The 24,445-nt window shown below is 27.3% G+C and overlaps 3 protein-coding genes across 4 annotated transcripts in view; 2 read left to right on the forward strand and 1 right to left on the reverse strand.

The window, feature by feature from the left end:
• LOC100161011 overlaps positions 1-2,219 on the forward strand; it is a 3,945-nt gene extending 1,726 nt beyond the window's left edge. The window contains exons 2-3 of the mRNA XM_001948311.5: positions 1-84; positions 879-2,219. Coding sequence (XP_001948346.2) covers positions 25-84; positions 879-2,198 — 1,380 coding nt within the window. The 5' untranslated portion in view covers positions 1-24 and the 3' untranslated portion in view covers positions 2,199-2,219. The remainder of the gene's footprint in view (positions 85-878) is intronic.
• Positions 2,220-3,448: 1,229 nt separating this feature from the next.
• Positions 3,449-9,035, reverse strand: LOC100163033 (EGF domain-specific O-linked N-acetylglucosamine transferase). The gene is made up of 9 exons (XM_001951699.5): positions 8,552-9,035; positions 8,287-8,475; positions 7,859-8,007; positions 7,487-7,641; positions 7,115-7,389; positions 6,751-6,951; positions 6,555-6,691; positions 6,344-6,446; positions 3,449-4,295 (listed from the first exon to the last, which is right to left on the reverse strand). Exons 1-9 carry the CDS (start codon positions 8,693-8,695, stop codon positions 4,149-4,151), a joined length of 1,500 nt encoding a protein of 499 aa, XP_001951734.1. The 5' UTR covers positions 8,696-9,035; the 3' UTR covers positions 3,449-4,148.
• A 6,462-nt stretch (positions 9,036-15,497) lies between these two features.
• LOC100158949 (mitochondrial 2-oxoglutarate/malate carrier protein-like) overlaps positions 15,498-24,445 on the forward strand; it is a 13,332-nt gene continuing 4,384 nt past the window's right edge. The window contains exon 1 of one of the 2 annotated variants that reach the window (XM_016806403.2): positions 15,498-15,614. Coding sequence is in view for 1 of the 2 variants with exons in the window: in XM_016806399.2 (XP_016661888.1) it covers positions 16,691-16,710 (20 nt within the window). In the remaining variant the exon portion in view is untranslated. Of the gene's footprint in view, positions 15,615-16,415; positions 16,711-24,445 lie in introns of those variants that run through there. The other variant, XM_016806399.2, reaches the window with a different exon arrangement.

The following is a 24,445-nucleotide window of genomic DNA, read 5'->3' on the forward strand; positions in this document are numbered from 1 at the left end:
ACTACGAGTTTTTTTTTATTCATTATGGACTATGAAGAATCATATAACGATGTAAAACCCCCAAAACGAAATCGTAGTGGAAAGGTAAGCATTTTAATATATATTTATAATATTTATATTTTATTTGCCAAGAGTCACTAATGGGTGGCTGCTTAATCACACCTTTCATGTTATTTACTTATTTTTTTTTTAATTACTCTTGTCATATAAACAATAAACATCAAAATATTTTATTTAAATATAAAATGTAATAGTGGCACCTGGTGAATATTTACACGTCTGACGTATTTTTTGAATTATTAAAATTATTATTATTTATGTTGATCGGAGAAGAAATCAATGGTATCAAAATTCGGTAAAAAGAAGATCCTTGCCAACTAAATTATTATTATTTTATAATAAGTAAATAATACATGTTAAGGAATGTTATTGAACTATTTGTTATAGATATTTTTATTTTTGGTTAATGTTTTATGATTACTTAACTGTAATGTTATAAGTTATTGTTTAATGTCACATACTGGATGAACCTACCTATTTTTTTTTATCATTACCTTTATATAAAATAGATGTATTACCTAGTATAATAAATTACATCCATAATAATATATAATAAAAGTATAAACAAATTATTAAACTAGTTTGTTTATAATATTATATTATTTATGGTTATAGATATTATGTTGAAGAAGTGTTAGATAGATAAATCTAATGATTATATTATAATGATTATATTTAATTATGTAAATCATGATGAAAATGAATAATGTATTTAGTTGGTACGGGGCTTTTTTGTCTGATGAATGTTATTAGGAGCTTTTATTAGATGTAAGCTCGGATGTAAGTAAATTAAAACTTGTTTTTTTATAATTACTTAGGTTGTTCATACCGGCCAGAAACAAATTATTATAAATGTATACGAGGATATCCTTATCAAAGATCCCGATATTATGTATAACAATATTGTGGCAAGGGTGTCTGCAGCATGTGGAATTGGAATACTAACAGTCAAAAACACTATTAGTGAATACAAGCGTACGGGAAAAGTATCCTCACCAATGAACAAAAAGAAAAGACCTACTATAATAAATAAAGTGGACGATTTTCATAAATTTGCAATTCGTCAAAAAATCCATGCATTTTGGTTCAGACGAGAAATTCCGACATTAGCAAAAATTATACAAGTTGTAAACGATGATCCGGATCTTCCAAATATAACACGTACATCATTCCAAAGATTGTTAAAGAGCATGCAATTTGAGTACACAAAAAGGTACAGGGACAGTGCTCTTACTGAAAGGGAGGATCTTGTTACTTGGCGGCGCAGTTATATTTCTGACATTCGACGTTATCGACAGGAAGGCCGAACAATTTATTTTTTGGATGAAAAGTTGGTCAATGCTGAAGCTTTTTCTTCAAGAGTGTGTGTCGATCAATTAAAACAATCTCACCGAGATGCTTTCCTCAGAGGCTTAGTTACAGAGTCACGTAATTCAACAGGAAAAGGCAAACTGCTCATTGTTGTTCATATCGGGTCGGCTGAGGGTTTCGTCACAGGTGATCTTTTGTGTTTTGAATCTAAAAAAAACACATCTGACTATCATGATGAAATTAACGGCAATACATTTTTCGAATGGTTCTGTAGCGTTTTACCTTTATTGAAAGATAACTCGGTAATAGTCATGGATAATGCACCGTACCATTCGGTGAAAACAGAACAAACACCAACCTCTTCTTGGAAAAAGGCTGCCATAATTGAATGGCTTGAATCCAAAGGCGTAGAGACCAACCCATTCATGATTAAATTTGAGTTGTTAAAAATTGTTCGAGAGTTAAAACACAAATATGATTTGTACGTGGTTGATGAAGAGGCCAAAAAACAAAACAAAATTGTACTACGTTTACCTCCATACCACTGCGAACTCAATCCCATTGAGTTGGTATGGTCGGTAGTAAAAGGACATGTGAACGCAAAAAACACAACATTTAAGATAAATGACGTTCAGCAATTATTAAACGATGGTATACAAAAAGTGACACCTGAAATGTGGTCCAATTTTGTTTCACACACTATAAAAGAAGAGGACAAACTTTGGCAGGTAGACTATATTTCTGATGAGATATTGGACGAAGAATCGACATCTCACGTGTTAATGATGCCTGGATTGACGACATCTGATTCAGAAAACAGCAATTGACAATGTTTTTATAAAAAAAAATGACATAAAAAAATAATGATATCTCACATAATATTATATAAAATTTATAAAAACGAATACCAGTTATAATATGCTACGCCGTGGCGACACAATTATTTAGTTGTGTTTTTATGAGCCGCTGTATTCACGTTGCCGAGTTGTGGGAATGGCACTATAGTATGCAGTTTACGTATGGACTCTCGTAGGCCGGAGTATAGTTCTGTACTTCGTAACTGTAAGAAACAATTATAAGAAAATAAAGGAAAAAATAAAAATAATAATAATTTATTCTGTAATGATATTAATATCGATGCGAGATGCGAGAATCACAGACTGGGGTACTATAATATAGAAATCTGTGGTGAGAACGGCTAGAACAGATTTATCCACAGAATAGATAAAATTTATTATATATTTCTTCTATTCTGTGTTTATTTAACAATTTTGTTTAAATTAATTTAAAGAATGTTTGTGTCAACTATCAAATAGGTACTCAACATTAATAACGCTATGGTTATTTTTATACTGGATGCCATGATAATGTTACATGGTTGTATTATTTAATTTAAATACTCAAGCATTAAAATATCATTGAAATAGATACATAGCGCTCACGGGGGCTAAAGTGGGGAGACACTGTGGAGCTTTGTCCCCCTAGCTCTAATGTCAGTTAAAAAGCGTCCCCTTTAAATTGTAGCATTATTTGTGATTAAAATTTTACTTGAAATTAATTAGCAATTTGAACATTATTCATGGCTTAAAGTGGGAGGAGTATGCTTACACAATCACTGTTTATATATTGAATATACGTCATTATTATATTACGTACATTATTCATACGATTATATATGGATCGCTTAAAACTACATGGAGAAAATAGTGCCCCTCTAGAATTTTTTGAAACTTAAATTGAGCACTCATAATAAAAAGAAGATTGATGTTAATGAGTATATTTTTAGATCCCTATAATATTGAATAATATTGTAATAATGTAGGCTTAAACATACTTGTTTTTTAAATAAGTGCCTGATGTAAAATAAATTTAATAAAAAAAAAGTAATAGTATTATTGTAATGTAATGGACCACTAGTCTCTTAACTATTCATTTTTCATTTGTAATATTAATTAATAATCATTGTATTTTATCAACAATTTTGAGTGAATTTCGATTTTGTTCACAATCTATAATTTAGCCCTTTTTCATACAAAATAAAACACATACAGGTAAATCAAAAATAACAAAATTAGAATCTGTGGCTTTGAAATATCTAATCCACAATTAACTGAATTTTTTTCAATTTTCATCTTAGAAACGCATTTTTTACAAAATATAAGTTTGTTTAAATGCTCTAATGACTAATACAACCAAAAACAAATGTTTTTCCCCATTACAAACATAATATTAGGATAATTTCTATGTTACAGTTACATTTTTTGTGTCTTAATGCAAACAATTTTGGGCCAGGGCTAACAATTAATATACTTATATTTACTATTTTTCATATTATATCTATACGTTTATTGCTATTTACTAAAAATACTGTTTTCTTTTTGTCAAAAACTAATATGAGTTCATAATTAATGTTTTTTTAGTGAGAAAGTATTTTTCAACAATAATCCATTTTATGTCATAGAATAAAACTTACAATTAACTTACAAAATATTTATGAAAATAACAAAGAAGTACACTAACAATAACTGCTGATGAATTCATGAAATATCATACCATACACAATTAAATAAAGGTAGGTAAATTAAATTATAATCATTCAGTGATAAAAAAAACATGTATTTAAAAAAGTGAAAAATTACATAATAAAAACAAAAAATAACCAAACAACATATTTTCAAGTAAAAAGTAAAAAAAAATGTCTTAACGTGCAAGCTTAACATTAATAATTAGAAAAATAACATAAAAGTCAGTTAATAATGAAGCACAACAAACAAAAATTAAAGTTCGTCATGTAATTTAGGACTATAACCGTGTTTATATTTTTTTACATGTGTGGCAGCTTCATCTACTAGATCTAAGAATTCATCTTTATCGAATGAATAATTAGTAAACTTGGCATGTGCACCCTGATCTGGATGTTGGCCCTGCAACACAAAAATATTCAATTCAATTTTTAATTTAATTTTCATATTAATTATTATTAAGTCTAGATTTATATGTATTGTCATTTTTTTTTTTTTTTTTTTGAACGAAGAATGACAAGGATTTGTTTAGTAGATGTTTGAAAATATTTTAGAGAAGATTATTTTTCTTTTCGTGCATAAATTATTTTTATATACTTATACAAAATAAAATATTTTATAACAAATTATAACAAAAATGGTGGAAAGTAGGTAACCATTTTGCTGTCATTGAATAACATTATGTCCTAAGCACAACAAATATGAAAAAAACAAAGCAACTTGTATTTCATCACATTGGATGCAAACATGCTGATCGAAATAGAAATTGTCTGCAATTGTCGTATTTACATAGGACACAGCATTAGTTACTAAAATGTATGTGTTAAATTATATATTAAATAATAAATCTTTACAGTGATATTTTGAATGAAAGTAAAATTAATACAAGGTGAATATGATTGATAAGAAAACATAAAATGTATACTCGCTAAACGTTAAAAGCATAAACAAAATAAAAGCTGCCAAAATGCAATTCATCAACACCCAAAATGGACTCCATGTCTGTTAATCAAGAAAACCATAACTCCAATCAATAATTGAAAATTAAAATTGGAATTATGATTTTATTATTAACACGGGCTATATTTAAAAATCTAATAAACATTAAACATTTCTTATTGCTATAAATTGGTCAGAAAGGTTAGGTAAATTTTGAATTACAACAAAATAAGAAAATGGTTAGATTCATTAATTTATGGGCAAATATCAGCTGATATCGACAAAATTTGAACTTGTAAAGCTCGTAAAAAATTAATTTGACTTTCTGGTGAATTTTTTTTTGTTAAAGGTAGGACAATTTATGGGGAATCTTGTATTAAATTTTTAACTCTTAGATAAAATAGATAATTTTTTTATGAATTCCAAGTCAAAATAGTTTATACATTTTCATGATTTTTACAACAACTGTCAAAATTCTAACTTAAGAAGCTCATAAAAAAAAATATATATTATGGATTTACTCTCAACTTTTTTTTAATTTCCCCAAAAAAAAATTAACTTGTATTAAATCTTCAAGATTTTTGACTGAGTAATTTTATCATTTGACGATAATTTAAAAAAAAAATGTTTTTCTAGACACTTTTGAAAACTACCCTTTAAAAAATATCAATTAGATTCACTAAAAAAATAAGAAATTCAAAAGATACTCAAGTTTAAAATCAGAGCATTATTTAAAATACAAATTTTAAAAATATTAAGTGATAGTTAAACTATTTATGGTGTACACATTACAGACCCAAAAATAAAAAATCATCATTGTAAAATCAATACATTTATCACTCCACTCAGAATCTAAAATGGGGATGAGCATGCTTGTTGAATCATCCTATATACAATTTCATTGATATTTTTTTTAAATATATTTAAATAGTTTATAATTTCTTGCAAAAATTATGTTTCACAATAAAATAATAATATATTGTATGGTCGTATAGAAAGGAAAGAACTTGTTAAGCTGGGAGTGTAATAAATATGCCGTATTCTTTTATTGTTTGTTGTTTTATTATAATATTATAGTTTCTATGGCTCATAGTCAGTTTGACTGATAATATTTTTAAAAGAAAGACTGGTTTAACCAATAAAAATGTATTTATTTTTGCTGTACTTAAGTTGTCTATTTTATGTTAATGATCAAACAATGAAATTTATCCCTTTAAGTTTTAATCAAAAACCAATACTCAGTTTTTTATAATTGTCACAGAAACAATATGCAATACTTTGGTAAAGACAATATTTTTACTAATTAAAAAAAAAAAAATTATGTGCATACTAAAATGCATACTAGATGCCTGGTATTTAAGGTTTAGTGGTACATAGATACATATTTCATACTAATAAATAGTGCAGCATATCTGCACTAATCATCTTGTGTTATTACGCAAAATGTTAAAATTACAACAAACATTTTTGTTTTACAAATGATAATTTTTTCAAAATATGATGTTGCTTACCTTATCTTGCACAGTAAACTTATTTATATCTCGCCATGTTATGTACTTAACACCTCTCAAGCGAGCCAAATCTTTGTAACAATGTTCATCCTCACAATTATATCTGTTAAAGAAAATTAATAATAACTAACAATTTTTACTAATAAATATCTACTTTAATATCAACTTTATCAACAAAATTTAAATTTCTATTATTAAAAATCATACTCACAGTTCAAATAATACTGCCCATTCGGGTAAAAATAAAAGATGTGTTAACCCAGCGCCATGCATTCCAATAAATATATCTGTGTTATATGTTATATGTACTTGTTCTTTAAATGTTAAGAAGTTGCCACTATAAACAACCTGAAAACCATTTTTATTAGTCCATAAACTGTGCAATGCATTTGTTTAATCAAAAATACCTTTTTTACTTCATACTGAGAATAATTTTTTAAAGCAGTTATTAATTCATTCTCATTCAATACATTTCTATATTTTGTATTTCTAGACAAAAATGTTATCCTTATTTTTTCATTGGCATTTGGTTTTTGATCAATATTCAAACGATGTAATACATGTTGGGAAAATGCTTTGAACAGTCCACTGTTTTCACATCCATCAATCTGAAGCAAAAACAATATGACTTTACACCTAATATATTGTATACAATTATAAAATATATATGTCATTCTTTGATTAATTCATTAGCTTATATTATATCAATAGAATCATAATATTTCTACTGCAGATTATAAACTTTTAAAAAATAAAATAATGTTTAGTTACCAAAGGAGTATTGTAATACAGCCCAAAAATCATTCTTGGTAGTAATGGTAAGACAATATCATTAAAACAAACAACTTTTCCTCTGAAAGTATTTAAATTCCATACCGGATGCTTTGTAAATGCTTGAAAGGTATCACTAAAGGCAGATTCATAGGCAAATGACTCCCAGACTAATATGTGTATATCTTTTGAAAACATACTAGCTCCTGAGCCATTCACATGCTGAGACGCATATAAATTCAAAAAATCACAAAAATGATGGTACATATTCACAGCTAATAAAATAAAGGTTAAAAACCATTATTAAACACATACTATACTATAAAGCAATATTATAAATACCTAACAAATATTACAATTGAAAATATTTACTTGCGTCTATTTTCATAATGACTGTAGGTTCAGTTATAATTAAATCACATTTTCCGGGATAATTTTCAATTGGTGTAAAAAATCTTAATTCAGGACTCCAAGACTGTAATGGACTCAGATGATCACACTGAGCATCCAATTTTTCTTTATGTAACCTATATGTGAGTTACCTATGATGTTAATTATTATTTACTCGTATACTTGTGTTAAAAGAAAAATATTACCAAATGTGTTTATAATTCTGTGATTTGATTTAGGCATACAAAAAACAAATCATTATTTTTTTTTTATTAAATATTAATAAAAGAAAATTGTAAATAATGTATCTATTTTTTTTCTTCTAACTAATTTTTTAATTATAATTACGCTTACTTGCATTTCCCACCAATTTGACCACTACTTAGTACATCCATTTGATATCGTATCGGGTGGTTTTTGTTCAATATATTTTCAAAGTTTATCATAATATTATGTCCACGACAAAACTTCAAATGGTTTGTACATTCCAATGATGAATCGTCCTAAAGGTGTCAAGTTAAAATAATAACATTTATGTCAAAATATTGCTGTTATTAACCACAATTTATAATAATTTAAAAAATACCAATCTTGTGTTTCCATACTCAAAACCTGACTAATATTTTAATACTTAAAACTCGAGGTAAAAGTACGATGTATAAAAGTAACAGTAGCAGTAATTGGAAATGGTTATAAGTTAGAACTTGTAAAAATATTGTATAAAGATGTATAAAATTGCATTAAAAATATAAGTAATTAACTTCAGTGTAATTAAAAATTACTTGATTTATTGGCTCACACATGTGTGTGATTTCTTCTCGTTGTTGTTTTACATAGCCAAAATCTCCTTGATCGTAGAACGTGTCAATTTGATCCCGTTTAGTTGGTGCCCAGCTAGTTTCAGGACCTGGACACACGGGATCCAAATAGCGGTGATCTATATCACAGTCACTTTCGTAGCCCCAACAGCGCTACAAATTGAGAATGTATGAGTAACTATGCAATTTAGTGTTTGATTATTTTTAAATTTTAACCACCGTCACATACCGATTTGTTGTGATCGGTTCTCGAGTTCAGTATGTATGGTAAGTGTTCTGGATGGACGTTCAAATCCATCGGTACCGCACTCGCCCGAAATACGTGGTTGGACAGGACGAAACACGGTATGGCTATGATCTTGAGGTACAACATGACGACTGCGCATTAAACAGGATCGACGATACCTAAACTATTCATTAGGTGGTGTCATCATCGTCGTGGCAGAGTCGTGTGTAATAAAAATATTAGTCACGACGGGGTAGGCGGTAGTCCATTGCCAAGTCGTTGGCGGGCAACGCGATTCGGAAATCGGTTATAGTAAATACTAATCACGGCCGACGGGCAGGCGGCAGCGCTATGTTTACTAGTTCAAACGTACAAACCGTTTGGTCAGAGGAGGAGGGGTTCTCAAAATGATACCGTTATCGTTACGGTAGAGTAGAACCTGTGGTGGAAGTGCGGAATTGCCGGACGTACTATAGTACGCGGGTGTTACGGTCAACAGGTAGGTACCGAACGGCTACCAATACAGTGTATTTTATTATTAAAAATGTAATACTACATTTACTATAAACTAATCGCGATGCTATACACTTTTCATTTCAAAACAAAAATAATACAATTTAATGCACATTCGACGGAATTTATGTCGCAAGCGAATTTAACTTTAGCAATGCCTACAATTCGAAAACATAGGAACATAATAGGTAGATGAATAAATCAGTAAATCGTAAAATGTTTATTAATTTTATGTAAACATTTATGTAATACCTATATTGTGTTTGTTCATACTCATAGATGCGAGTCGGTAGCGGAGTGGAAAACATAATAATATAGATACCTACCTAATTTATAACTAAAAAAATAACTAAGCCATTGTGCAAACGAATATTTATCAAAATTTTGCTTATGAATTAGCTTATTACCTATACAGGTATAATAATAATAATAGTTTGTGGCACAATAAATTGTGAATTGTATAGCCACTATTTGTATGTGTTGTATGAAAATGCAAGTGAACGGTCAAGACGGTTAAGGAGGCAGGGGGGTTCACGGCCCCCGGGCCTCGATAGATGGAATTCATTTAGGAGCCTCTGATTTGTCCATTACTATTTAATTATAGGCTATAATTATTATAACAAGGCATAAATCAGCTAAAAAAAATCGATGATTATTTAGCTAAGAAAAAAGCTTGTAAATTATATTTTATAAATAAAGTGATATATTATTATATTCATTATTTATTTCTATATACCTAATATCTATATATTATATTTATTATAAAAGTACTTAATATTAAATAATATACAATGTACTCCAGGGTGAAGTGACCGGCCAACGTCATATGAAATAGTATAGGTACCAAAAATGATGAAGAAATACCCTTTAAATATTGAATCAAAATTTTTTATTTTTTTAGTTATAATGGGCAATTAACTTTCAAAAATCACGCATTTGTTTATGTATCTTCAAAACTTTTCAACATTTTGACGTAATTTTATTTTTATTTTAAAGCTATTTAATTATCCTATCAACGAACATACGTAATTAAACCAGAAAATGTGCTAATTATTTTTATTAAATTAAAAAAAGAGGAAAAAGTTGGCATAGATTAGTATTTTTAAAAGGAAATTGTGCATTATTCCAAATAATTTATTATTAACAATGATTTTTTTCTTTTTTGTGTTATGACAACTAAAATTTTTCCGAATAGTATAAAATTAAACGATTGACGATCAATTAACCGTTTCAATCCTAGGAAAACTAAGATTGTGACAATTAACAGGAATATACTCGTATTATGAAAACCAAACTTTCAAGGTATTTTAGGTATTATTGAATTATTCAGTATAATTCGGTAGAATAATACAAAAACCCATACTAAGTAATAAACTATTTGGAATAAAACACGATTTACTTTAAAAAATGCTAATTTTTGCCAACTTTTTTCTACTTTTTTGATTTACCTAATAAAAATAATTAGCGCATTTCTAGTTCAACTGCGTATGTCGGAGTGTTGATAAGACAATTAAATAACTTTAAAATAAAAATAATATTACATCAAAATGTTGAAAACTTTTGAGGATACATAAACAAATGCTTGATATGTATGATTTTGATAAAAATAAGTTGATTTCCCATAACTTAAATAATAAAAAAGTTAGACCCAATCATTAAAGGGTATTTCTTCATCATTTTTTGGTATACTTTCATATGACGTCGGCTGGTCACTTTACCTCCGGAACACATTATATACATTAATATTTTTATTTTTTTCTTACAAGGGCCTCATTTAAAACTTTGGCCCTGGGCCTCAAAATGTCTTAATCCGGGCTTGTGAACGGTAAAATATAAGTAGATACCTATGTACCTTGGTTTATTTTAACCAAAAATCCAACATTCCAACATCCGAGTACAAAATATGTAGGTACACATACTAAAATTCTACATGATATTACATTCCAAACAAATTCCATAGTAACTTTTTTTTAATTTCTATTATTAACAATTTTCATTCACAATGGCCCATTGACGTCCTACTGCATAGGTAATATTATAATTTATTACTATTGTTAATTAAATATTACTATAGAGTATAGGGCTCAGATTTCCAAGCATTTGCATATTTTTTTGGAATGCCTGACACGATTTTGGTTCAGTTTAAATTACACGACTACAATACGAGTAAAAACTTTTTTGTGTCAGCCCATTTATAATTTTTATAAAACATATTGTATTTAATATAATAATAATTGTACCTATTGTAAATTATTGTGTTATCGAAAATTTATAGAAAGCTGTGTTTAAACTATATTTCGGTAGTGTACGTTTACCAATAATTGTGTTGTGTGCATAGAGCCGAAGCTTGTTTTACACTTCCAAAATACACGTTCGACGTCCTCATACAGTCGTAACCGTCGTGTTGTCTCCGTATTACTATCGCACCATAATATGTTCGCACCATAATATCGCACCTATGTTAACATGCCAAAATGTACGTTCAGAAGTTCCAATTTTGAGTGGTTAGCTTAAACATTAGTGATTTGACATTTTGACCTGTTATCCAACTATTAAAGCTAAAAATATTATCTGTGGTCTTTTTGCAATATTTTAATTTTTAAGTTAGTAATGACTTATGAGTTATGACTATTTAAAATATTACAATTTGAAAAAATCTCGCCTTAAAATTAAAATATTGTAAAAACCAAATATGAAAACATAAATATAATGGTCTTACCTTTAAGTTTAATAATTATAGGTAAATTAACAATTCATTCTATATTGTTAAAGGTTACTACATAAAATTGGAACTGCTGAAAACAAAATATTGTGTATGACGTTATATCTTTAATAGGTGGATACAAGTATACAACATAATATTATGTATGTGTGAAGTCTTCTTTAACTAAATAAAATTGGAACTGCTGGAGGTACATTTTAGAACATTTTGATATATTTTTTATTTATGTGTTAGTATAAGATAGAGAAACGCTGACCGCATGCGGGTACGAATCCACTTAAGTGTGTTTTTTTTTTTTTGGGGGGGGGGTTAATGTATTAAGCATTTAAGCCATTATCTAAGCCCTAAGGTATTCATATTACAACGGAACAGAGACAAACCCTTAAAGTCAGGAGTCCGAATTCCGAACTCTAGTTATTACGTATATGAGTTAGGTTTGGTTAAGTATATAATTTTAACGTTATATATTTATTTAAAATATAAATGTATGACATTCTTTTTTAAAAAGCTCGGAAATCGGAAACCTAGCTAATAGTTGGTACTTGGTACTTTGGTAGATACTAGGCCCCTATTTTCTGCACAAAATGTAAAATATATTAAAGGTACCCACCTATTTATTTCCACAGATATTCTGAAGGTGTTAATTTGTCATATTAATATATTATGGTTATAATAATAATAACAATTGTCCATGAAAATTTAACACGAGCAGCACGCCGCACTATCCCTCTACTGAGCACTAAGTACAAACTACATGTTTACATAATATAACATTGTTATATTATAAAAGTAACAGCATACTGGCGTAGGCGTGGCCAGACTTTTACAGCAGGTGTTTCTAAGGCCGGAAATGTTCCAAAATAATTATTGAATTAATTTTAGAATAGAGCAGTGTTAAGAACATCTGGAACTACACTATAGTCTATAGCACGCAGAGCCTGACGAGTAAGAAATGCAGGTGTTGCCACAGAATTCACATCAAAACCCTTAACCTTTAAACATGCATATGAGTAGCAGTAGGTACCTACAAATTGTTATAATATATTATTACAAGTATTCTCACTAATACCTGTACCTAATAATTAATGATATGAATTTGTTAAAATTCTGATTTTTGGAACTTTTTTAATATACTTGAAGTTTATATTTTCAAATACAAGATTTTCTGTACCATTTAAGGAGTGTCCTGCAGAAATACCTTTAGCTTCTGTTTTTTTCCATTGAGAATCACCTTTTTAAATTGTTGAAAATCTTGAAAAATATGTTTGATGTACCTACCAACCTATCTAATTGAAAATTCAAACGAGTAGTTTTTGAATTATTTAACTTTGTGAGGTAGGTACTATTATACTATTTTTTTTTTATTATTACTGTTAAGGATAATAGGCTCGTGAAAATAGGTTTGGAAGATATGATGAAGCCATGATTATTTGAAAACTTGAGTAGGCCCTTAATTAATATAAATCTATTAACATTTTATAATTTGTAAAAATTACCATTTTTATCCAATATTAAAATATTATGGGTACTTTATGTTTTGTGAAACCATTTTTAAAAACTACTTACCAAAACTATTTATTAAAAATAATCCATAGGGGGGCTTATATCTAAATCAATAAGGGATATTTTCTTTTTTTGGGGTAGAGGGGACTAAATACCCCCCATAGTAGCACCAGTGTCTATATACTATTCTTAAAGTATATAAAAATAATATATATGGTAACTCAGAAACAACTAGTTCAAATTTCACATACATCAACATTTTTAAAACATAAACCACCCGCTTAATAATTTTCCGTTGAAAAGGTTGGCGCTCATTTGAAAAGAAGAAGTTTGTATCACCACAAGACACTCCTTAAATAGTATAAAAATCTAAATAATTCTAAACATGGTTCTATAGCTGGTGAATCACCTTGTAAAATAACACACCCATCTATTATTTTAAATAAACAATATTAGTCGGAAAAATTAAAACACACTGTTTATTTTTCTTTTTTAATATATTACGTTACGTATTTTACCTACACAAATATAAAAGTAAATTAACAAGTATGTATTAATAATTAGTCTAAGCTGATACGAAACTTCTGTTGGTGACTAAATCGGTGGAAGTGTATATAGAAGGACAAGCTTGCAAATGATACCTATCTATATAATACAACTATACAAGTCTAGCTGGTACAAGATACAAGAATATATTTTTGGAAGATAAACAATCATTTTATCAAAAGCATTACCTAACGTTTTTTAATATATTATTTTCAGATAATTTGAAGTCTTTACAAAATAAAATGTTGGAATAAAAAAATATGATTATTGTAATAAAAGTTTCAAAAATAACTACCTACTTTAGTGTTATACTTACTAAAATATTTTTATTATATTTGTGACTGGTGTGAAATAAGTAATAACAATATACCGGAAATTAATTATTGTATTAATTATAACATCCATTGATAGTACCTACCTATTATAATATGTATTCGTATAAAGTAAAAATAAGTAAGTAATAGGTAATTATAATAACTAATCACTAATAAGTAATAACCAACACATTAGAATAACCCACAGCATACTTATATATAATATTTACTACTACATTAAACATTTAAATATAGAAGTACAACTATATGGACAATGATAAAAACTGTTCATTTTACATTTTTACCGCTTACATCAGCAAGTACCTATTTTATGATAATAGGTATGTACCTAATGTCCTATTACAATAATTTATATATTAATTAAAGTGTGTATTTGTGTACGTTTGATTACCATTATTCAATGACAAGACGACAAACCAATTTCAATATTTCGCCAATACCTAATCATTTATTGCATTTATATTATACATAGATACCTAATATAGCTTATAACGAGCGAACTAACATACGAACGGATATTATACCTACACGACGCCATAATACGCCTTATTTATTTTTACATATTATATGGTATAGGCTATAGAAGTATAATATAATAGAAGATACCCACTTTACATAATAAAATACTACTCTATAATAGTTATTATTCAAACGTCAAATCGTGCATTTATTGCATTAAGCTCTCCTTTGTATATAGATAGTCTCTATAACTTTGCATAGGTAGGTGTAATGGATTTTGCATAATATTATAATCGCGAATAATACTTTTATGTATATATTATTATAGTAGGTAACTAGTACCTACCTATATTGTGTTATACTATTAAAAAATAAGAGACAACAGTAAACGAAGTTATTTAGATTAAACGGTATATGTACGCAGAACGTGGGTGGAATGTGTAAAAACCAAAAAAAAAATTCGAAGGCCACTATAATACCTAATATGTTCTAACTTCAAGCCTTACTATTAATCATAAACCTACATTTTACCAACTACAATAAAAAATATGCTTATTTGTATTATGTGATTAATGTAATAAGTCCTGTACTTGGCACCTATAATATACCTGCAATAGGCAATAGCGCAATATTCCTGCGTATTTCGTTATAATATAATATTATGTGCGTATTAGCGTATTACGTATGTATACAAATATAGGTACCTACATACATATTAAGGTATTATTTATTATCTATTTGTGTGCCTATTTAAACAGGCTTATAATATGTAAAGTTAATTGTTATTTTATCTATATATTACGGACCACTTTTATACAATTATATTATGTAGCTATAGTAAAAGTTACATTAAAATGTATTAAAATATTATGTAAAGTAAGTATATATAAACTGTTTAACTGCAAATATAAAATAATGGCTGAATTTGTGAAAACGTTTCTCGAAATATTTACTTTTCATTATAGGTATTACTTATTTAATTGTACAAGTAAGTAAATTAATTTATTTTGTAATTAGTAATTAGTAATTACTTATTTAAAATTGTAATGTCACATTTAAGTATCATACGAATTTTTAACTTTAAACTACCTGCATCATTTAATAGTAATTTATACTGAAAATAAAAATAATTAAAATGTATTTTATTTTAATTTTGAAATACTTTACCTAATATTAATTAAACATTAAATGGTTGTTAATGAAATATAAAATAATACAATTTATGAATAGGGGCCTATTCTAACAAATGTTTAATAATTTGATTTTAATTATAAATAAAATAATAGTATAATGATTAATCCAATTAATGATTACCTATCAAAAAGCAATCGAAAGTGTGACAAATAATTATTTTTATAGATAAATATTTAGTAGGTATTAATAACATTAGAGTAGCTTAAGGCCTTATTCTTGTATTTTTTTTTTTTATTCTACAGTTTGCGCCTTTCGCCTATTTTTTTGTTAATACGTAATAGAATATTAACTGCAAATTGTTCAATTTTAAGTCACGTCCCAGAGCACTTGAAGTTCAGTAGTTTTGAAATTTTTTACAAAAATCTCTAAACATTAAGCTATAATTTTTTTTCTATCAAAAAACATTAAATTTAAAATATCTGGTTAAAATGGTATAATGATTCACCACCAGATAAGTATAATTTATTGTTTTGTACTTACGTTTCATAGTGTTGTATACTGTTGTACATTTTTCCATTTAACAATATCTTTTATATTTTTACAGGAGAAAATGTATTTAATTAATAATCATTTAAATAAAACATCAGGAAGTAAATCACTGTGCAATTTAAAAGTATTAAAAACTTTGTTTTTTTAATATATGAGTCGTAAAATTGAATCTTCGTGAAAGTACTAGATTCATTATTTGAGAAGTGTTAGTTTTAAAAGGCGCGTATTACAGTATGTTTAGAAAAACACTGTACATCTAAAGTTGAATTTTTATAAGATAAGTGGAGAACACTTCAAAAGCATGACGCAAAAATACAGCAAGTCCTAAAGAATAAGAAGAACTATTTATTTAAAAATTTAATGATTTCATTGATTTAGTCTATGCGGATGCTCTACAAAAGGTAAAAATCGAATAATTATTTTAGTTATTATTACATTTGGTACCTATTAAAAAAAATAGTTGGGTCGCAAAAAGAATTTAAATATTTATTTTTAATGGCCTCCCTAATGTAGAATATTTTCAAATACAAAATATATACTTTCCAAATTCGTACCTACTTAATTTAAAAAGTATTTTAATATCCTAAATACTACAAAAGTATTTAAATATACCACTTACTATAAAAATACTTTACAATACTGGAAGTCATTGACGACACTTTCTCATTATATAGTTGTCTGTGCGTTTAATGTATTTTTTTAATCTTGTAAGAGATCACGACAACAGATCCATTACTTGGACTGTTAGACTTGGGATTTATAAGGTTACCTTTAAGTGCAAAGTATTGTAAAACATCTAGATATTGGATCAGAGATTAGATTTTTAAGGAATGCAGACAATCCTGAAATATTTTATAAAAGCATCTAGCTTCTTAATGTATGATTTGACGTAAAGGGAGGAGGTCATTCATTTTCAGAGAATAATGTTTTGATAATTGTGAATTTTGTTAATTACCTACGTAATTTTTCCAAACAGTCAAGTGAGTTGAAATATTTAGTGGCTTAAGAATAATGAAAATCATCACCCTTCAGCGTAACCGGCCATTTGTGTAGGTACTATTAATTATTGATAATAAATTATTAATAATTAATAAAAATCAGAAGAAAATAACAAAATATATATTTAAAATTATTTAAAATAATATCAAACAACTAAATAATCATATAATACATTTTGATAAATAAGTAGGTACTTATAATATGCCGTCAATGTGACGGTTTTTTGAAAGTATTTATTTTTATTTTCAAATTTTTTGTGTAATATTTAACCTATATACTGGAACTAAAAAGAATGCAAATTTATATTAACCTTCGTAGTTTGTTATTTTTTGTGAGAGTAATCCAACAATACATATTTACATTACAATCGTCAATCAGTCATCATTTATTCTGAAATATTTTAGTCTATGTTATGCGTATAGGTAACCTCCAATGTTATCTTTGAAATCCAGTCAATTTCGTTTGTACTTCAAAAATAAGTACTTCGTCATATTTAAATATCTATATGATCAGCGCACCGTCGGAATTTAGAATAAAATATTATATTAAATATTATATTATAAAATACTATAAAAAGAGCAATATTACTAATGACACACATTTAATTAAATATTTATATGTCAAAAAAATTGTTCATACAGGACGTCAATATATTATATAGCTTGAATAATTAATATTTTTTATACATAAAGGCAAGTATGCTTACTTTAATTTTTGCATTATTATCTCCTATTAGACAAAAAATAATTAATGTTTACTATTTGTTTAAAACGTTTGACTCTAGGACAAATATCTATAGTGTATATTTTTAATCAAGTCAAAATAATGCAAATATTTATTACGACTCATGAAGTCATGACCATTAGACCGTTACTACGTCTTATAGAACCGATAAATAAAGCTAAGAATGCCAAAGACACACAAAATTTTCATATTTAATTACATTTCAAGGTCAACTATATGTGTAGTATAGTCGCTATACCTATGTTTCATTATTTTATCATTTAGTTTAAATATCCATATAGGTTCCTAAATTCTACATATTATTGTTATCAGGGCTGAGCATTAAATAATATTTTTAAGTATTCGTGTTTAGTGGAATTAATGACTTATACTCAATAAATGCTAGCCAAAGAAAATTGTTCTCCCAGCGCACAAAATTTAAAATTCTTTTCAATAAAATTGCATAACTGATGATTCTAAGTTGATTTGCAAATCTAAATACATTCCAACAAATAAAAAAGTTACAAGACGTATAAGAAAAATAATGAATTATATCATTCAAAGGTTCGTGCAAAAACCAAGAAATAAAACAAAATCAGGTTTAGACTATAGTATTTAATAAAAAAAAAAATTACGAGTGTAGGTATCTGTGCAAGAACAAGACAGATTTGAATGTCCATATAGGAAGTATGTATATAACGTAGGTACTTGAAGCTGACTGCTTTTGTATTTTCTAGTGAAAGAGAGCTCCAAGAGGCAAGAGCATAATATTAATTGAATACAAATTTCCGGTCCAAATACTAGCTGATACCTAGCTCAGAAACTTAAAATAGTTTTTTTTTTATTTCATGAAAAGTTTTGTAAAATAGAATTTTTTAATTATTGCACAGATTCCTTTGAATAATATAATATTTTTTTTATTATTTGATCCAACCACACCTTAAATATTTTATTCTTAATAGGTATAAAATGTTTCTTATTAATTCGTGATCGCCAACGCCCAAACGGCGAATATGCTGACTATAAGAAAATGTTTTAATGAGTGAAGGATCGTCACAATACAAACTCCCCTCTCTTCGGCCCTGGTTTTTAAAACTTATAATTTATATAGGTAGGTACATTTAATTTCTATATTATCTCAATTATTTAGACTAAAAATAATTTGATTAAAAATTTAGTTTAGACGCTTGATTTTAGAATCATCATTTTATTTATTTTTTGGAATTTTAAATCTCTACCCACAGTATATTTTACTCAAAAAAATATTTTTTTACTGGATCATCAAGCTTTCATGTTTCCGTGCTCCTTAATCTAATATCGTACATATAACATACCTATATAATTATATAAAGTACCTATCGTTATTAGTTTAATTATATAAGATAAATTATGAAGATAGATACTATAATAAGCTGGTAAAGTGTATTAGGTATACAATAAAGATAATATTAAAGAAAACAATACAATTATAAAAACTTTGTTATAAGTGTCTATTGCGAGTATTATACGTATAGGTATTAATAGTACTTCAACCAACATTTTTAAATGTTTTATTTTTATTAAGTAGCTTAAGTAGTTAAGCAGTAGATACCCACACAGTTAATTCTTATTTATTTTTATTATGAGTCATCTGACGTTTATTGACAAGCAATGACTAATACCCATAATAATACAGTATAAATATTAGTTAATATTATTTAATATTTCAGTATACCAGGGGATCTATTGAACTATTTAAGTGTCTACACTCATTACTTCTAATTACTATTAACTATTCATTTTTTTGAAAATATTATTTTTATATAATTTGATGTCATTTCAAAACAACATTTCTGAGAAAATATAATAATATGTAAAAAATAGCATTGAATGTGACTTAAATGGATCACCCTGTATAGCTATAGATTTAATATGTATATAAAAACGCATTTTATAAATTATAGGAGGTTCAAGTGTTCCTGTTTTACATCAAATTTATGAAAAGAATGTTTAAAATTATTAACACTAACCAGTATATTTTATAATATTTTAGAATTTAGAATTTGCTAAACATTTATAAATATATTATAAACCTTACGAACTATATTTCTTGTTATTACCTTTATGTATACTTATTCAATATTTAAAAATATTGTGTGTATATCTTAAGGAATTGTTATTGTTAAATTATATATTACGGACTTTGGTTTCATTTGTAAAATAATATATAATATACCTAGGTAAATATATAATAATATTAAATAGTTTATTTATATAACATAAGAAAATACGATTGGTCGAAAGCGATAGTTATAATAAGATCAGTTTTTTCATTAAATTGCATAGGTACCAATCTTATTAAATCGCATTAAATGATAAGCATGTGATATAAAGGGATACGTTTCAAAGGATTCAACAGCTGTATTAAATTATATTTTACACAAGTATAATTGTATATATCCAGGTTTTTGACATAATAGGTACTGCAAATTACGGAAAATTATGTAGGTATTTGTAAAAGAGCATTTCAATTTTATCTAAAGTTTTTTCATGTTATTGCTTACACATTGTTAATAATTTTGATGCATGTACCATTTTTTTAAAGTATATCAAAAAAATTTTGTCGAAAACTAAAAATACTGTCTGCATTTTATAAGAGTATAGTGTAATCAATAATAGGTACATATAGACGGATAACATTGAATTAAGTCCCAAATATTGAGTTGAGTTAAGCAATACTTTTGGGTTATCAGAGTTGAGTCCTTCAGCCTATTATGGGTTATCCAGGATACACCACGTGGAGGTTGGCTGAGTAATCTCCCAAAAAATGTGTGTGATTGTTTACACTGTTTTATTATTAATTGTAATAAATGAACTCAATTCAAAGATATTAAGATAATAACCAGCTTGTAAAAGTATAGCATGGACTCAAATTCAGGGCTTGCAAACGTTATAATAACGTTATGAGTATAACGTTATATTTGACAAAAATGATTGAAATTTGTAAACGTAATTGTAATGGAAAGCAATAATCAAAAATAATTGAATACCGCAGAATAAAACATAACGATTAATAAAATATATTATATGTCATGAAACAAAACATGTAACGCAAAACGTAATTTATATAGACAGTGACGGCACCAGGTTTTTTTGTTTGGGTGGGCCAAACTGGGGCCAGTGATGTAACAAAATTTGCCTTACCTATCGGGTGGTAACTACTTACAATTACAGGTTAATAAAAAATAAAGGTCATTATCGAGTGTATAATACCAGCTAATTTTTAAAACTTCAATAACCCTCTTCGATATGTGACTGAGTAAAGCCATAGTATATATCCACCAATATAACATACATTTTCACAATTACATTATTACATCATACAGGGTGGGCCGACCGGGGGTTGAGAAGATTTTAGGGTGGGCCACCACTGGAGCCGCCACTGTTTATAGAACATCATTGAACGAAAAATAACGCAAAACGAAATATTTTCAAATCTATTTATTTAAAAGGTCTATTGGTTTCTTAGAAACATTTATTTGAAGCAAACTTAATAGGTAATAACACTATTTTAAAAAACTATAAACGCAAAACTCGTGTAATGTTTTAGTTCTAAATAACGATAAGCGCAAAACTTGGACAACGTTTTAATTCTGTGTATCGATAAACGCAAAACTTGGATAACGTTATAATTCTAAATACCGATAAACGCAAAAATTGTGTAGAGTTTTAATTTTAAATAACATAAAACGGATTTTTTTTAGCCTGACACAATTCAACATCACCGGTATAGACAGTTAAATTGTTGAAATAGTGGTAAAACCAAGAAAAAAGTATATAAACAAAACGCATAAACAAAAAAAAGTTTATAATTTTCAACGAACTAAAAGTTTGAATGTAGGAACCTAATATTGGGATGAGATAACATTTTCATAATAAATGACAAAAAATATCTATATTTATCTACCTATCTATCTATTCAACTATTATATATTATTATTATACTACATAAATGAGTGTGAGTTTATTAGTATAGGTACTCGGTAATCTTGGAAACGGCAATCGAAGTCATATTTACATCTTGGATCGTTTAATGCTTTCATTAATTTTTGTTTTAGTTAAGAATGTCCAAAAAATTCTTTATGGACAATAGGTACAATGTTTTCCGAGTCAACTATGGTAATACATAATAATTAATAATAAAATAATAGTTGGTAGGTAGTTATATTGTTTTTAAATTTAAGTGTTGTATTCCACAGTTAAAGGATTATTATTGCTTAGGTATATTTAAACATTTTTAGAATCATAGTTGCATATTATTATGATCAATCGTTTTTTAATGTACTTATATAGCGTATTTAGCGTTTTTACATGGAACTTACGAGTCTTGCATGTTATAAATATTATATGGATCATACAAATGCACTAAAAATATCTAATATAACTTAACAACATAATATATAATTCCATTTAAAATTCAAATCATCATTACTCATTGTCCATTTCCGGTATAATTAAAATATTATATAACAATAAATTACTGCAGTGTCGGTAAAAGTCGACTATTGTTGAATATTGTATGGTGAGGTATACCTAATATGTAGCGATGTTCGAGAAAAGCGTGTTTGTTTCCAGAGTGACACATATTGCTTAACAATACCTACCAATTAGATAGATACTATTATACATACCAACCTGCATTGTATTGTCGCTGCACAATTAACTTAATTAAACAGGATGGTTGACAGACATATTAAAGTCCGAGTATAGTTAATATAACTTATTGTAACCGTTTTAAGTATATGCACACTGTAATATTATGTTGTGCAGCTCGGGTAGTAATTATAATATAACGTATATATGTGTTACATTATTACTTACCACATGTTAAGAATAATATTGTACAATAAAGTATCCATGTATTTCTATGTAAAAAAATATATCCAAATGTTAGAACCACCCTCAACGTAATCACAAATTTCACATATTATGCATAATTCAATATTTTTGACCTAATATACCTACTAGATATTTGAAATAATCTTCGGCCATTTAAAACTAATTAGCGAACTGCAAACAGCTAAGCTTGTAATATCAAACATAATAGGATTTAAAAAAAAAAATTATTTCTAAACTATTCTACGTAGCTAATAGTAGGTAGGTATTCTATACTAAAGCATGAAACACGCATTCAAGTTCGTCGTATGTTGACATTCTAGATATCAATAAAAAATGATTAATGATTGAAAAGATAATATATAGCTACTTCCAAAAATTATATATAATAATAAGTTGACAAATACATATAGGTATCATGTAGTACATGATCAAAATATTGTCTAATTATGTTGATAACATAGAATTATTGTGAAATACGTATTTGTGACAAAATATATAAACGGGGAGGTGGATAATTTCTAGGAACATATGTAGGAGAGCTATGGCAACACAAAAAAATGGCCAATGGGTGGTGGTTAGGCACCATGAACCCCCTCCCACCATGAGCATACCCATAGATTCGCCAAGCGTGCTCATTCCTCATTCCTACTTTCTTCTTCGTTACAATACAGTAATTCCAATATATAAATTTATAATTATATAAAATATATAATTCTCACATAAATCTAATTTTTGGAATTTTTTAAATATACTTAAAGACCTATTATCAAATTCTTACGATTTTTGGCGGACTTTGGGAATACAAACTTTTGTTTTTGAATGACAGACTCCCCACCCACCCACTTCTGCTTTAAATTATTTACCTAATAATATTTTTGAACATTTTTACGTATCAAAATCAAAATTTGAATTCAGTTCTTGAATTATATAAACTAGTGTATATACTATGGATATAATAGTTCCATCTCCACAAAAATTGTTTTGGGAGATATGGGACTATGGTGATTTGAAAAGTAATTAATAAAATACTAGATCCGATATTACATCTATTCTATTTTATATTTTTTAAAACCATTTTAAGATCTTTTATCATTAGAATAAACATTTTAATAAAAAAAATACTCGTTCGTACATCAACATTTTCAAAAACAATTGTCCACTAAAAAATTTACAGCAGAAAGGGAGGCTGTCATTTTAAAAACAGAAATCTGTATCTCCACAGGATACTCCTTTAATAAACTAAATAATAGTGCAAAAAATATCAAGAATTTAAAAATATGGTCTTTAAGTAGGGGAACACGGGGCAAAATCGACTGGAAAAATGAATATTTTCATAATAATTCAGGATCTTAAAATAAACGTTATCTGTTTGCACAGTTGTATTAAGTAACTGCTTGTATACAATATTGAATTACAACACAGTGGAATATCATTCATATTTATTTTTTAACAAGCCATTAACTATGTTTAACATTTTATCGGTATTGCCCCGATACTGGGGCAAAATCGATTTGTAATGGGGCATACCAATGCATG

Source organism: Acyrthosiphon pisum, chromosome X (assembly GCF_005508785.2).
Source record: "Acyrthosiphon pisum isolate AL4f chromosome X, pea_aphid_22Mar2018_4r6ur, whole genome shotgun sequence".
NCBI classification, from domain to species: Eukaryota; Metazoa; Arthropoda; class Insecta; order Hemiptera; family Aphididae; genus Acyrthosiphon; species Acyrthosiphon pisum.

Coding starts and splice junctions, on each gene's coding strand:
- LOC100163033 (XM_001951699.5), bottom strand. CDS start 8,695: ATGTTGTACCTCAAGATCATAGCCATACCGTGTTTCGTCCTGTCCAAC. Junction 6,447..6,554: donor TGGGCAGTATTATTTGAACT/GTGAGTATGATT, acceptor TTTCTTTAACAG/ATATAATTGTGAGGATGAAC. Junction 4,296..6,343: donor AGTTTACTGTGCAAGATAAG/GTAAGCAACATC, acceptor TTTGTGTTGCAG/GGCCAACATCCAGATCAGGG.